The sequence below is a fragment of the Osmerus mordax genome, chromosome 8, assembly GCF_038355195.1.
Source record: "Osmerus mordax isolate fOsmMor3 chromosome 8, fOsmMor3.pri, whole genome shotgun sequence".
Classification (NCBI taxonomy): Eukaryota; Metazoa; Chordata; class Actinopteri; order Osmeriformes; family Osmeridae; genus Osmerus; species Osmerus mordax.
The window spans coordinates 7,545,486-7,558,696 of NC_090057.1; the positions used below are offsets into that span (position 1 = coordinate 7,545,486).

Sequence of the window (13,211 nt, forward strand, 5' to 3'; positions counted from 1 at the left end):
TCCAAGAACTCCATGTTTGTCATATCATACATTCTCATAAGAAGCTTGAAAATCCTTTGAATAACCAGATTCTGAAAGGAAATTAGGCAGACATATATGATATCAACAATAACATGATGTTCATAGAGGATGTCAACAGCAGACTGTTAGTTTAGGGGCATTCCTGTTGAGCTGGATGGCTGGGTGGAACTGTGTTTCAGTCAGCAGAGTGCAGCCTGATAACTGATGCAGTCTGATGCAACAGTGGGATGTAGAGTGTGTAAGAAAAAGACAACTCTGAGTGTGAAGAGAGAGGGGTGAAGAGAGAGGGATGAAGAGAGAGGGATGAAAAGGGAGGGATGAAGAGAGAGGGATGAAGAGAGAGGGATGAAGAGAGAGGGATGAAGAGGGAGGGATGAAGAGGGAGGGATGAAGAGAGAGGGATGAAGAGAGAGGGATGAAGAGGGAGGGATGAAGAGAGAGGGATGAAGAGGGAGGGATGAAGAGAGAGGGATGAAGAGGGAGGGACGTTGCGTGCGTCCCATTGAGATTCTCCTCCTCCCTTTTTGTGTCACTCCTCCTCTCTGTGTTCTTTCTCTTTTTCTCCCCTTCTCTCTGTTTCTCTGTCTGTCTCTCTGCTCCACATCTTCTAAAACATAGACAAATGCGATCCCAGATGCAGTGCGCACAGACCCACTAGAGCAAGGCCAGGTTTTCCTCTCATGTTGTCCTGGCTTATGTAGGCCACTGAGACTCAGAGGATTGTTCAGCGAGAAAGCTAAATATTCATAACCCTCTCAATGGGTGACACTAATGAAGATATAAACTCACAGCAGCCTGAAATAGAGACATGTTACACATATTAAGAGGTTCAAAGAGAAAGCAGGAACAGTTAGATGTCCTGAGTCATCAACCCTACAGTCATGATTGGTAGTGTTTTCATAACAACTTGAATTCAGCTTCAGCTAGAACAACAGCTACCAGTTGAGATATTGATTGTCATACTATATTGCAAAATACATAGTTGTCCATGGTTAGACAAAATAAAACATGAAATTGAGCATCGGTTATTGTAAAAATAATCAATTATCCTGACTGAGTGTAGAAATGGCTAGACAATGTTTCTAGAATGGAACAGAACACTCTGGAACACTGAGGAATAATGACCTTGGCCTTGAATCTTTCCTACCCCCCACCCCTGTCTCGCCAATAGAGATCATTGTGTCTGTGTGTGTGCATGCATGCGTGTGCATGTGTGTGTGTCTGTGCAAGAGAGAGAGTCCCATTCACCTCCATTCAGATCCATTCAGCAGGGCTTCTGGTGCAGAACAGAACTTTGCGTCTATAAATCATTAATCATATGCGGCTTAATTCATTTCCCCCAGCTTCATCCATTCACCCATGTTCGGCTTTCTGTTTGTTTCTCTGTGATACTGAGCAGCGAGGCACAGCGCTGCTGTAGGAGTTCTCAGACAGACCTACACACTGCTGGAACCATGTCAGAAGTACAGGAGAACAACAGAGATTTCCATCTCAATCTATCCGTTTGTCTTTCTCAGTTTCTCTCAGTTTCTCCCTTTCTCGTTTTCTCTCTGTCATTTTCGTTCTCTCACTCTCACTGTCTAACTGTCGCCTGTTGTCGAACTCCACAACACTGCAGTCAGTCAGTACTGCTACAACATACAGATCATCACAGTTATATTGATCAGAAAGAAGATAGTCAAAGCCTACTTTTCCTGTAGAGACGACTCATAACGTGCATTCTGTTAACATGTATCTCATTTAACCAACATGATCAAGAGGATTATTAATTAAATTAGAAGTAATACATTCCTCTTGATCAACATTGTTGAGTTATATGCATTCAGACCAGTTTCTTGCATTTCTAGACAGCTAACACAAAGCTCCTGTAGTCACATGACCCGTTCTGTTTGTGTGTGTGTGGTCTGGTTCTCCTGCGGTTCTGTAGTCACATTTCTGGTTCGGATTCTGCAGTGGTTGTCCGAATCACCCTGCTGTCTGAGATGCTATCCTGCTCTTACTGCAGTGCTACTGTTGTCAAACCACCTTGAAAGAGTATTTCTGATTCAAGCATATAGGTTTAGATAGTTTGAATAAATAGCCAATCTTATTCAAGCGTTTTTGATTTGGTGTGGTGTTGATTGGTTGATTTGCAGTGGTTTGTTGTGGTTGGTTGACAGCTAATTTTCTGATGACATCATACATTTTCCCTCCATTTTAGACCAAAGGACAAGAAGGAAAAGAAACCCAGGTATATTAAAGATTATTGACAATCAGCCAGAATATATGAAAATTCCAGATTTTGATTGTATTCAAATACATTTATAACAGAAAACCCAATCTGCACCAGTCTGAGCTCTGAACTGGTTTCCCTCAGAATGTGATTGTGTTTGCTCTGCTGTGTTTGTCCTGAGCTGCGCCCCATACGCTGCTCTTAAGGGGGAAGGAAAAGGGCGGGAAACCATGGAAGGACAAGTAGGTGCTATAATGTCAGCTCTGTCACTCAGCTTGGTTATTTTCCTTCTCCAGAACCAGCAGCTCTCTGTCTCTCTGTCTGAGACACTGATGTGGAGAGACAGGAACAGCCATATTTTCATGTCAGATGGCAGAGGTTCATTAAGTCTCAGTGGTGTCTGATCCTAAGCATGCGTTTCTTCTATTCTCTGACACACTTCAACTCGCTAACCACCTCTATAATCCTGCTACTCTGACAGACTGACAACCTCCTCTCCGAGTTCTTTTCAGGCACTAAGTGGATGCTTTCAACCTCCTTCTGACTGGGCCCTGTGTGGAAAAATACTGCCTTTATCTCAATGTGTGTGTGTGTGTGTGTGTACATGTTCCAATGAATGCATGGTCCAGTGGATCGCTGTCCATGCTTGGCTACTTTCTTAGATTCCCTGATAGTTCTGTCTCCCTCCCTCCTCTCTTCCTCCCGTCCCTCCCTCCCTCCGCCCCCCTCTCTGTTCTACTCTGTCCTCAACTGAAGTCCATCAACTGCCTCTCCCTCCCTCCCTCTCTCCTTCTCTCCCTCCATTCCTCCATACCTGTCCACCTTTTTAATTGTGTGGTCTGGACTACCTGAGCATCACACCTGTCCATGCAACACAAATGGGAAAATAAACCGTTTGAAGGACAGGTGAAGCTTGTTGATCCTAACCCCCTGGAGAGCTGGGTTTGGGACCCATCTGTCTCTCTTTCATGGTATGTACACATGCAGGACGGGTGCTGTAGGGGATAGATGCAGGGTAGTCAGATCTCTATAGATCAGTCTGATGGTTGTTTGCCAGCTGTTACGATGCTTCACTTTTGTGCTTCACTTTTTGATTGTTGTGTGCTTTGATAATTCAGCTTATTTTGAGTGGACCTTGGGACATGTACTAAAGAGGCTTTCTCCCCAAAGGTCTCTTGATTCATCCAAGCATACTATAGTACAAATGGCAGTGTAATGTTAATATGAGTAATCTGAGTCGATGCATAACTTATCTGCTTGCCAAGTATATCTACAGTTCTGTTGAGAGTATCCATGTCTATCCATGTCATCCATTAGAATTTTGAGACTTTGATATTATTTTGCCTAGACAGTCTTGCAGCCCTGATCAGATTTGAAGGGGCCGTCTGTCCACACTAAACTTGATGAACGATGACTATCTGAATAACTATGCATATGGAGGGAATTTTGACTTTGAACTTTGCCAACTTGAAAAGCCTCACTGGTGTTTCACTTGAGGCTTGTGCTCCAGTTTACAGGGAAACTCTGTCATGTTAAATGTGCTGACTGTCTGAAAGCATTTCTTTTATCTTTCATTTTATTTTCTAGCAGGTCTTCTCCTTTATTGGATTCTCTGCTTTTATTAAAGGCTTGATAGATACAGTACCAGTGTGACAAGGAAGGGAAGATAAAAGCAGAATTTCTGCTCTGGTAAGATTGTTCCCCATGGAGCCCAACAGAAGAACTGTCCTTTTCATCGCGTGATAGACATGTATTCATGTTCACGGCCCACTGGACGGCCACGCTTCTCGTTTTTAATTATTAAGGCAGCTCATTTGTCAGGCATGGTGGTGACATCACAGCCCTTTGTTGTTGTGGTGATATGCGATCCTTTTTAATATCTGCGTGGTCATTGGACACCCACTAGGCCTATTGTGATTGGAGGTCGGAGGGTGAGGGGACTGTCTAGACCCTAGTGGTGATGTTTATCTGGAGAAATGTTTCCATGGTGGTTCTGTTGTAGATATGTTGGCTTCTCTGTGGGCCTTCGTAATTTGTTTATATTTACTTACAGATTGTTTGTTTGAGACAAAACTATTCCAAAACATTGATGTTGTCGATTCTATACATTCACCCTATACCTTCCCCTTTTCTCTTTTTATCCAATCAGAGCTGGGAAGGGCGTGTTCGCAGCCATGAAGCTCGGCAAGATGAGAAACTTCAAAGATGACCACAAGAGAGGAGGTAAACACAAGTGCAGCACTCTGATTGGTCAAGGGAGCAAGGTGAGGGTCATTGTTCGATACTGAGGTCCCTAGGTCAGAGCTCATTCAGGCAAGAAACAACAAAAGATGAATTCATGACTGAGATGGAACACAAAACAAGTTTCATTCTTGGCATGGGCTTCCTCCTCAACGTTACCCCCCCCCCTCCTCCTCCTCTCCCCTCCCCCAGATGAGCCAGCTGTCCTGGACATGGAGGATCTGGACAGGAAGGCCATGCGTATGGGCGGGGCTTTGGACCCTGATACCATCTCTCTGGCCTCTGTTACCGCTGTCACCACTAATGTCTCCAATAAGAGGTATGTACACACACATACACACACACATATACACACACACACACACACACACACATGCATCCACGTGTGTGACTCTCTGCCCTGGTTTTAATCAGGTCAAAGCCTGATATCAAGATGGAGCCCAGTTCTGGGAGACCAGTGGATTACCAGGTGAGAGAAGTGTGTGTTTGTGTTCACCTACTGTGTGCTTGTCCTGCGGAGAAGCCTTTCCTCTTCCTCAACCACTGTTTCGTCATCGCTAAGCCTGGAAGGCTAGGCTGATGAGAGATGGTGGAGGAGGAGAGGAGAGAGGGAGGGATGATACTTTTCCAGTAGGGATTAAGGAGATGAAGGCAGGGTGGTAGGATGGCAGAAAAAACTGCTCATTAGTGAGGGCAGACTCAGGCCTGTGGTTAGCCCCCCCCCCCCTCCCAGTACCATCCTGGCCTACATTCTGTATAGTGCTGTCTTCCACCAGACTATATAGATGTACATGGGAAATAATGTCACACCACCCTCTCTGAATCTCTCTCTTATTCTCTTGCGTTTTCTTCCGTTCATTTCTCTCTTTTACCCTCTCTCTATGTCTATCTCTTTGTTGCCTTCTCTTTCTCTCTGTAGCGGTCTCTTGTTTGCCCTTATTCACTCTCTTTTTTTCCCTTTTACTCCTCTTCATCTCACTTTAGTAGATAGATAATTAACCTATTGGGACACAGCTTGGCTCTCCGAATCTTTCTCCTTCATTTCCACCAGTTTGTGTCTCCTGGCCCGTTATGCTTCAGCACACATTTATTTCAAGTGGATATTGGACAAGTAATTGTTGTTCTACAAAGTTTTTCATTCGTTCAGGGTGAAAAGTAAAACTATCCTTAGAGTAGCTTTAGCTTTTTCAAGGGATATTCTTTGAGATAATATCAGTGATCGCAGCATTGTCATATATATCTGCCTCAGCTAAGCTTAGCATGTTTTTAGCGTTCCTTTCATGGTCACTAATAGTGGTCATAATGCTAACACCTCCTTTTAGATCAGCATCACCGTGATTGAAGCCAGGCAGCTGGTGGGACTGAACATGGACCCTGTGGTGTGTGTGGAGATCGGGGATGACAAGAAGTACACCTCCATGAAGGAGTCCACTAACTGTCCCTACTACAACGACGTGAGTCCTGCTTTCTTTCTTTCTTTCTTTCTCACTTTCTCTCCTCTCCAAAATGGGCAGAGGCATCAATCATGAACAGAAGCAGCAGAAAGGCCTCGCTCTGTTTCATATCACCAGCCTTCCTCTGCTTCTCCTCTCTACAGTATTTTGTCTTCGACTTCCACGTGCCACCAGACGTCATGTTTGACAAGATTCTGAAGCTGTCAGTAAGTAGAGCATGTTGCATTGTCTACATGTGTGTTTACACACACACACATACACACACACACACTCACACAAACATACATACTTACAAACACATTGGTGTGGTTTCTCTCTGTTCAGGTGATTCACTCTAAGAACCTGCTGCGGAGTGGCACCTTGGTTGGAACATTCAAAATGGATGTTGGCACTGTCTATTCACAGCCTGGTGAGTTTAGGATGGATGGATGGTCAGGCTGGACAGTTCTTAGGTCATTAGGATTTGGTTGGTTTCGTTGGCTTTCCAATTATTTTATTGATTTTGATTATTGATAGAATACATGGTCCATTAGTTGATAGACTGGCTGATGGCTAGTTGATACCTATTTCAGAGCACCAGTTTTACCACAAATGGGCCATGCTGTCTGACCCTGATGACATCACGGCGGGGTGCAAAGGTTACATCAAATGTGACATTGCCGTCGTCGGGAAGGGAGACAACATCAAGACCCCACATAAGGCCAATGAGACGGACGAGGATGACATAGAAGGGTGAGAATGTTCTTAGATTCTACAGTCTGATTATGTTATGTAAGGCATTGGAATGCTAGTTTTTCAAAGAGGGATCGACTAAACCCGTTTGAGAACTACTTGTTTTACAGGGCAAAGTGCACTTCATTCCTGTCATAGAAAGGTCTCTGAACTTCATGTTATATTTCCTGTGTCGTGATTATTTCCCCAGCAATCTCCTGCTGCCCGAGGGCGTTCCTTCAGAGAGACAGTGGGCACGGTTCTACGTGAAGATCTACCGAGCCGAGGGCCTGCCCAAGATGAACACCAGCATCATGGCCAACGTGAAGAAGGCCTTCATAGGAGAGAACAGAGACCTGGTGGACCCGTACGTCCAGGTGCTCTTTGCTGGACAGAAGGTAACTCATCAACGCATCTAGAAGAAGAGGGAGATGGGTGCTTTTTATTCTATGTTGAGGTGAAATGTAACTATTAAACGATCACATAAGGAAAGAGTAGATAAGAGTTGAATAGCGTATCACTTTATTTCTCCTCAGGGAGAAATGGCACAACCAATTAACCAGAATTAAAGAATGAAGTACTAATTATCTCGTTTCTCAACAGTTTTTTTGGTAGTACCCACGGGGATTTGGCACCATGTTTAGTATTTATGTTTCTCTGCGCAGGGGAAGACGTCTGTCCAGAAGAGCAGCTACGAGCCCGTCTGGAATGAGCAGGTCATATTCACAGAGATGTTCCCCCCGCTCTGCAAACGCTTGAAGGTCCAGATACGAGACTCTGACAAAGTCAATGACGTTGCTATAGGAACGCATTTCTTAGACCTGCGCAAGATCTCCAACGACGGCGACAAAGGTAGTAAAAATATTGGATCTGCAAGTCTGTCACTGAATAAATAGCACACCTATTTATCTTGTTCTATTGAAGGATCTGAATCTGGGCTTTCACCTCAGGTCTTTACATACAGTAGCTCTGACCTCTTACCTCGTATCGCAACTCATCTTGGATAATGATAATAACATGCTCATATACCATTCCTCCAGAACCTCACAATGAGACAGTCCACAGTTTAATTAACCATCTATCCTCTCTCCTTTCCTTTCCTTTCCTTTCCATTCTCTCATCCTTTCTCCCTTCCCTTCTTGACCTCCCCCATCCCTCTTAATTACTTTTTCGCTTCTCTCCCCCATTAATCTTTCTCCTGTCATCCCTCCTCAACCCCCTTCCACCTCTTCCACCTCTTCCACCTCTTCCACCTCTTCCACCTCTTCCACCTCATCCACCTCATCCACCTCTTCCACCTCTTCCACCTCTTCCACCTCTTCCACCTCTTCCCTCTTCTACTTCTTCACCCCCTGTGCTCTCCACCTCTTCCACCTCTTCCACCTCTTCCACCTCTTCCACCTCTTCCACCTCATCCACCTCATCCACCTCTTCCACCTCTTCCACCTCTTCCACCTCTTCCACCTCTTCCCTCTTCTACTTCTTCACCCCCTGTGCTCTCCTACTTGTATACTTCCTGTCTCCTCCCCCCTCAGGCTTCCTGCCCACAATGGGTCCTGCCTGGGTCAACATGTACGGCTCCACTCGCCAGTACACCCTCATGGATGAGCACCAGGACCTGAACGAGGGGCTGGGAGAGGGTGTGTCCTTCAGGGCACGCCTCCTCATCTCTGTCGCCGTGGAGATCCTTGACACCACCTCCACTGAGATCATGAGCTCCACAGACGTGCAGGTGGAACCAGTGTCCAACATCTCAGAGGTGGGATGTCATTGGTTGGCTGGTTTTCTCACAGAACCTTTATATTTACAACAGGAGACGTTCTCATTTGTTCTTTCAGATGTTTGACTTATAGTTAATATGAAGATGAAATTAGATAATAGTAAAACACACACACCCCTGACCCCACCATAAACAAGTCAAATATTTCCATTCTGGTATTAAACTGACATTCATTTACTGTAACTAACTGGCCACTAGGGAGATCCAGTTGATCTTATCTACAGGATAAGCAGTGTTAATACGTTATAGGATTAGCAATATTAGCAGGCTAGCCACCAGCTGTGTGTCAGGCTGTAGGATTAGCAATGTAATAAGGCTGGCTGCTAGCTGTTTATCAAACCTATCTCTCCCAAAAGGCTGTCTATGTCACCAATCTTCCCAGTCAGGACGAAGGGGGAAAAAGTGTGAGGAAGAAAATAAGGAATAACAGTTTATAGTTAGGAGGATAGATTGAATGCACCAAACAATAATCATTAATGTCAGATAGAAGATAATAATTAATGGTAATGAGAGAAAAAGCATTTGAGTTTGTTACCTTCCAGAAGAAATCGTTTATACTTCACATTAATATTCATTGTGGAGATGTCAGTGCTGATGAGATAATCGTTTTTGAAACATAAAAAACAAAGAGGTTTGCTTTCATTATTTCCTCTCTTCAGAGTGCCACGGGGAAAATTGAAGAATTCTTCCTCTTTGGTGCATTTCTTGAGGCCACCATGATCGACAGGAAGATTGGGGACAAACCAATCAGCTTTGAGGTTACTATTGGTGAGTAGAAAAATCAGAAAGCCATGACATTTGAAAAAAAAGTACATATTTGTTTTGGGGAGTCACTCAAACCATGACACAACATCCCCCCAACTCATCCTCTTCACACCGTATACCCAGGTAACTATGGTAACCAGATAGATGGGGTGAGCAAGCCGTCATTGAAGAAGAAGAAAAGGGAGGGAGGAGGGGAGAACGATGAGGAAGAGTCTGAGCTGATCCAGAACTCCAGTGAGGAAGATGAGGCTGATGAAGAGGGAGACCTGGTCTCTGTCTCTTCCACTCCTCTCATGAAGCCCGTCATCACAGACAGGTCAGAGTTCAAAGGTCACCCGGTCAACCTCATAAACCGCACACACACACACTGTCACTAAACGAGGAAGTTTGGTCAATGATTCCCAGAGGGAACAACAAAAATATTATGCCCACTGTCACTGTACTGAATGTCATGTAAGTGTGTTCTTTATGAACCAGTGTCGCCCTCCTCTGTGTCCCTCTCAGGAACTATTTCCACCTGCCCTACTTTGAGAAGAAGCCCTGTATCTACATCAAGAGCTGGTGGCAGGACCAGAGACGCAGGCTGTACAACTCCAACATCATGGACAAGATTGCAGACAAACTGGTTCGTCCTTCTTGGTGTTTGTTAGTATGTATGTGTGTGTGTGTTTAGAGTTCTGTGAACGTAAAGATGATATGAATATCTTTAGATTGTATATGCATGTCTTATTTTTCTAACGTCTGTGTGTGTGTATCTGTCTGTGTGTGTGTGTGTGTGTGTCCTTCAGGAGGAGGGTCTGAATGATGTGCAGGAGATCATTAAGACAGAGAAGGCCTACCCGGAGCGCAGACTAAGAGGAGTCTTGGAGGAACTCTGCACTGGCTGCAGGTAACACACACACACACGCACACACACACACTCATAATCACACAAACACACATTATCACACAGCAGTAATCATTCCATTATCACAATAATCCATATAAACACACACAATTTTAAATTAGTTTATGAATTATCCTCTACCTTCATACTGGCTGCAGGTGACACTGCAATAATAAAACAGCTATCACGTAAATTAAAACATTAATTAATATGGATGCACATTTCCTACTGACTGTTATTACATTGTTCATTCAGATTGATCCTTTTCACACATGAGGGTGTAAACAGTGTGAAGGAGTGTGAGAGTGAATGATAAACATGGACCGCTGAGCAATCCACTGGTTCATCTCTCTGTGTTTCAGCCGTTTTGTCACTCTGGCTAACAAGGACCAGAACCAGGCAGGCAGAACCAAACTGGACCGGGAGAGACTCAAGTCCTGCATGAGAGAAATGGTACAGTACCACACAGACAGGAGGGAGATGTGTGTGTTTGTGTCTGTGGCGTGTGTGTGCCTGCGTGAGTGTGTCTGTATGTGGTGAGTGTGTGTGTGTGTGATCTCACACAGCTCTCTCCCTCCAGGAGGCCATGGGCCAGCAGGCTAAGATGATCCGCTGCCAAGTGAAGAGAAACACGGTGAAAGACAAATTCAAGCTGGTGTACAACTTCCTGCTGAAGCTTCGTCTCCTTGCCGACGAGGTACCAATTTAGTTGATCACAGCTTTATTTATAACATGTCTGCTGAGCACTGACAGACAGACCATATAAGTCACATTAACACACAGCATACAGGAACAAGACATCTTCAACCGGATATCAATTTGTATTTGGTATTTGTTATTCATTCTGTAGTTACCTTTGCCATAGTATTGGTCACTGGTCAGATTTGACCAGAACACTCGCCCTGGTACAGATTGAGTATATGAGAGTGTATACCTGTGTGATTTCCAGCCCCAGCACAGTATCCCAGACATCTTTGTGTGGATGATGAGTAATAATAAGCGTATTGCCTACGCCCGAATCCCCTCCAAAGACATCCTCTACTCCATCGTGGACGAGGAGACCGGCAAGGACTGCGGCAAGGTCAAAGCTGTCTTCCTCAGGGTACGAACATGTCCACTTCCACCCTCCTCTATCCCTACCCTCCTCTGCCTCTTCCCTTCAATATCCCCTCCTTCCTCTGCCTCTACCCTTCTATATCCCCTCCTTCCTCTGCCTCTACCCTTCTATATCCCCTCCTTCCTCTGCCTCTACCCTTCTATATCCCCTCCTTCCTCTGCCTCTACCCTTCTATATCCCCTCCTTCCTCTGCCTCCACCCTTAACCTTCTCGTCCTCAACCCCTCTGCTTTGTCCCTCCTGTATAACTCTGTCGAAAGCTGTTCTCACATATCTTGTTGAGCTCTTGTTCTGACACCCTCGCCCACTTGCTCCCTCCAGCTGCCTGGTAAGAAGGGCTTCGGCCCGGCAGGGTGGACTGTGCAGGCTAAGATGGAGATGTACCTGTGGCTGGGACTCAACAAGCAGAGGAAGGACTTCCTGAGTGGCCTGCCCAACGGCTTTGAGGAGAACAAGGCAGCCAGGAGCGGTCCCGGCCTCCAGTCTGTTCCCCCTATCAGCCTAGTGTACAACAGTAAGTAGGAGGCCTCTACAAAAGGAGTGTGTCCTTCTTGTGAATATATTGAATGCATTCTTCTGCATCCCTATGTGGAACATATCTGTGTAGTACACTGCACTGTGTGTACCTCAGCAGCCCCCTGCGTTCTACTGATGTAGATAACACGTACTCATCCCTCCATCGAATTCACTAAGCACACTCTCGACCATGTGCCCACACCTCTGGTCCTGTTATATGAAGCGTGCTCCCAGCTTGGTTTGTTTGGTTAGTGGATCATATTCACTGTGTTTGTATGTGGGCTGCAGAATTATTCTCTCACTCTCTCTGTCGAACCCTTTCCTCTCCTCTCCGTTCCTCTCCTCTCCGCTCCTCTCATCTCCTCTACAGTGAAGCAGGTGTTCCAGTTGAGGGCTCATATGTACCAGGCCAGGAGCCTGTTTGCTGCTGACAGCAGTGGGCTGTCAGACCCCTTCGCCAGAGTCTTCTTCTCCACACACAGCCAGGTCACAGAGGTACTGTAAGATTCTCTCTCTCTTACTCTCTCTCTCATTTTCTCTGTCTTTTTCTTCATCTTTCACTTCTCACCCACTCTCTCTTTCTATCTCTATTTCTCTCTCTCTCTACTTTTGTTTGTGTTGTCTGAGTCATTTGATTTATCCTGGTGGTGGAGACATGAGGAGAGGAGGAGGTGACTATCCCATTTGAACTGTGTTAATGCGTGTGTATGCTTGTGTGTGTTAGGTCCTGAGTGAGACCCTGTGTCCTACATGGGACCAACTGCTGGTGTTTGACGATGTGGAGCTGTTTGGTGAGGCCAGCGAGCTACGAGACGACCCGCCAATCATCGTGGTGGAGATCTATGATCAGGATACTGTGGTGAGAGAGACATGACAGGAGAGAGAGAGAGAGAGAGACAGAGAGAGAGAGAGAGAGAGAGAGAGAGAGAGAGAGAGAGAGAGAGAGCGACAGCGAGAGAGAGAGAGAGAGAGAGAGAGAGAGAGAGAGAGAGAGAGAGAGAGAGAGAGAGAGAGAGAGAGAGAGAGAGAGAGAGAGAGAGAGAGAGAGCAACAGCGACAGCGAGAGAGAGAGAGGAGACACAGAGAGAGGTGTCTGTATGTATGCATCCAACAACCCAAGTATGGTGGGTACACCTGTGTGTGTGTGTGTGTGTGTGTGTGTGAGAGAGAGAAAGAGAGAGAGAGACAGAGAGAGAGAGAGAGAGAGAGAGAGAGAGAGAGAGAGAGAGAGGAGACACAGAGAGAGGTGTCTGTATGTATGCATCCAACAACGATCTAACAGAGATCCAACCACAATGGAATTTTTGCCTATATGTGTGTTTGCTTTCATACCAACTGACTGTATGTGTCTGTGTCCTTATCCTCTGTCTGTCTGTCTGTCTGAATTCTCTCTGCTCCCCCGGGTGACCCTGCTGTTGTGGCTAAGTAGAGTGTGCCACTTAGAAGTAGAGTATGTTGGAGCACCTGGCATGTTTTCCAGTTCAACACAAAAATCTCTTTTCAACCTTT

At 45.4% G+C, this 13,211-nt stretch overlaps 1 protein-coding gene across 2 annotated transcripts in view; it reads left to right on the forward strand.

The window, feature by feature from the left end:
• otofa (otoferlin a) overlaps nucleotides 1-13,211 on the forward strand; it is a 46,026-nt gene that overhangs the window by 21,076 nt on the left and 11,739 nt on the right. For both annotated transcript variants that reach the window (XM_067241374.1, XM_067241373.1), the window contains exons 6-25: nucleotides 4,383-4,456; nucleotides 4,667-4,793; nucleotides 4,889-4,943; nucleotides 5,797-5,928; nucleotides 6,072-6,134; nucleotides 6,253-6,337; nucleotides 6,501-6,660; nucleotides 6,851-7,037; nucleotides 7,305-7,491; nucleotides 8,175-8,398; nucleotides 9,079-9,187; nucleotides 9,308-9,500; nucleotides 9,689-9,809; nucleotides 9,973-10,073; nucleotides 10,433-10,523; nucleotides 10,651-10,767; nucleotides 11,020-11,172; nucleotides 11,508-11,700; nucleotides 12,073-12,197; nucleotides 12,427-12,561. In XM_067241374.1, the coding sequence (XP_067097475.1) occupies nucleotides 4,383-4,456; nucleotides 4,667-4,793; nucleotides 4,889-4,943; nucleotides 5,797-5,928; nucleotides 6,072-6,134; nucleotides 6,253-6,337; nucleotides 6,501-6,660; nucleotides 6,851-7,037; nucleotides 7,305-7,491; nucleotides 8,175-8,398; nucleotides 9,079-9,187; nucleotides 9,308-9,500; nucleotides 9,689-9,809; nucleotides 9,973-10,073; nucleotides 10,433-10,523; nucleotides 10,651-10,767; nucleotides 11,020-11,172; nucleotides 11,508-11,700; nucleotides 12,073-12,197; nucleotides 12,427-12,561 (2,632 nt within the window). The remainder of the gene's footprint in view (nucleotides 1-4,382; nucleotides 4,457-4,666; nucleotides 4,794-4,888; nucleotides 4,944-5,796; nucleotides 5,929-6,071; nucleotides 6,135-6,252; nucleotides 6,338-6,500; nucleotides 6,661-6,850; nucleotides 7,038-7,304; nucleotides 7,492-8,174; nucleotides 8,399-9,078; nucleotides 9,188-9,307; nucleotides 9,501-9,688; nucleotides 9,810-9,972; nucleotides 10,074-10,432; nucleotides 10,524-10,650; nucleotides 10,768-11,019; nucleotides 11,173-11,507; nucleotides 11,701-12,072; nucleotides 12,198-12,426; nucleotides 12,562-13,211) is intronic.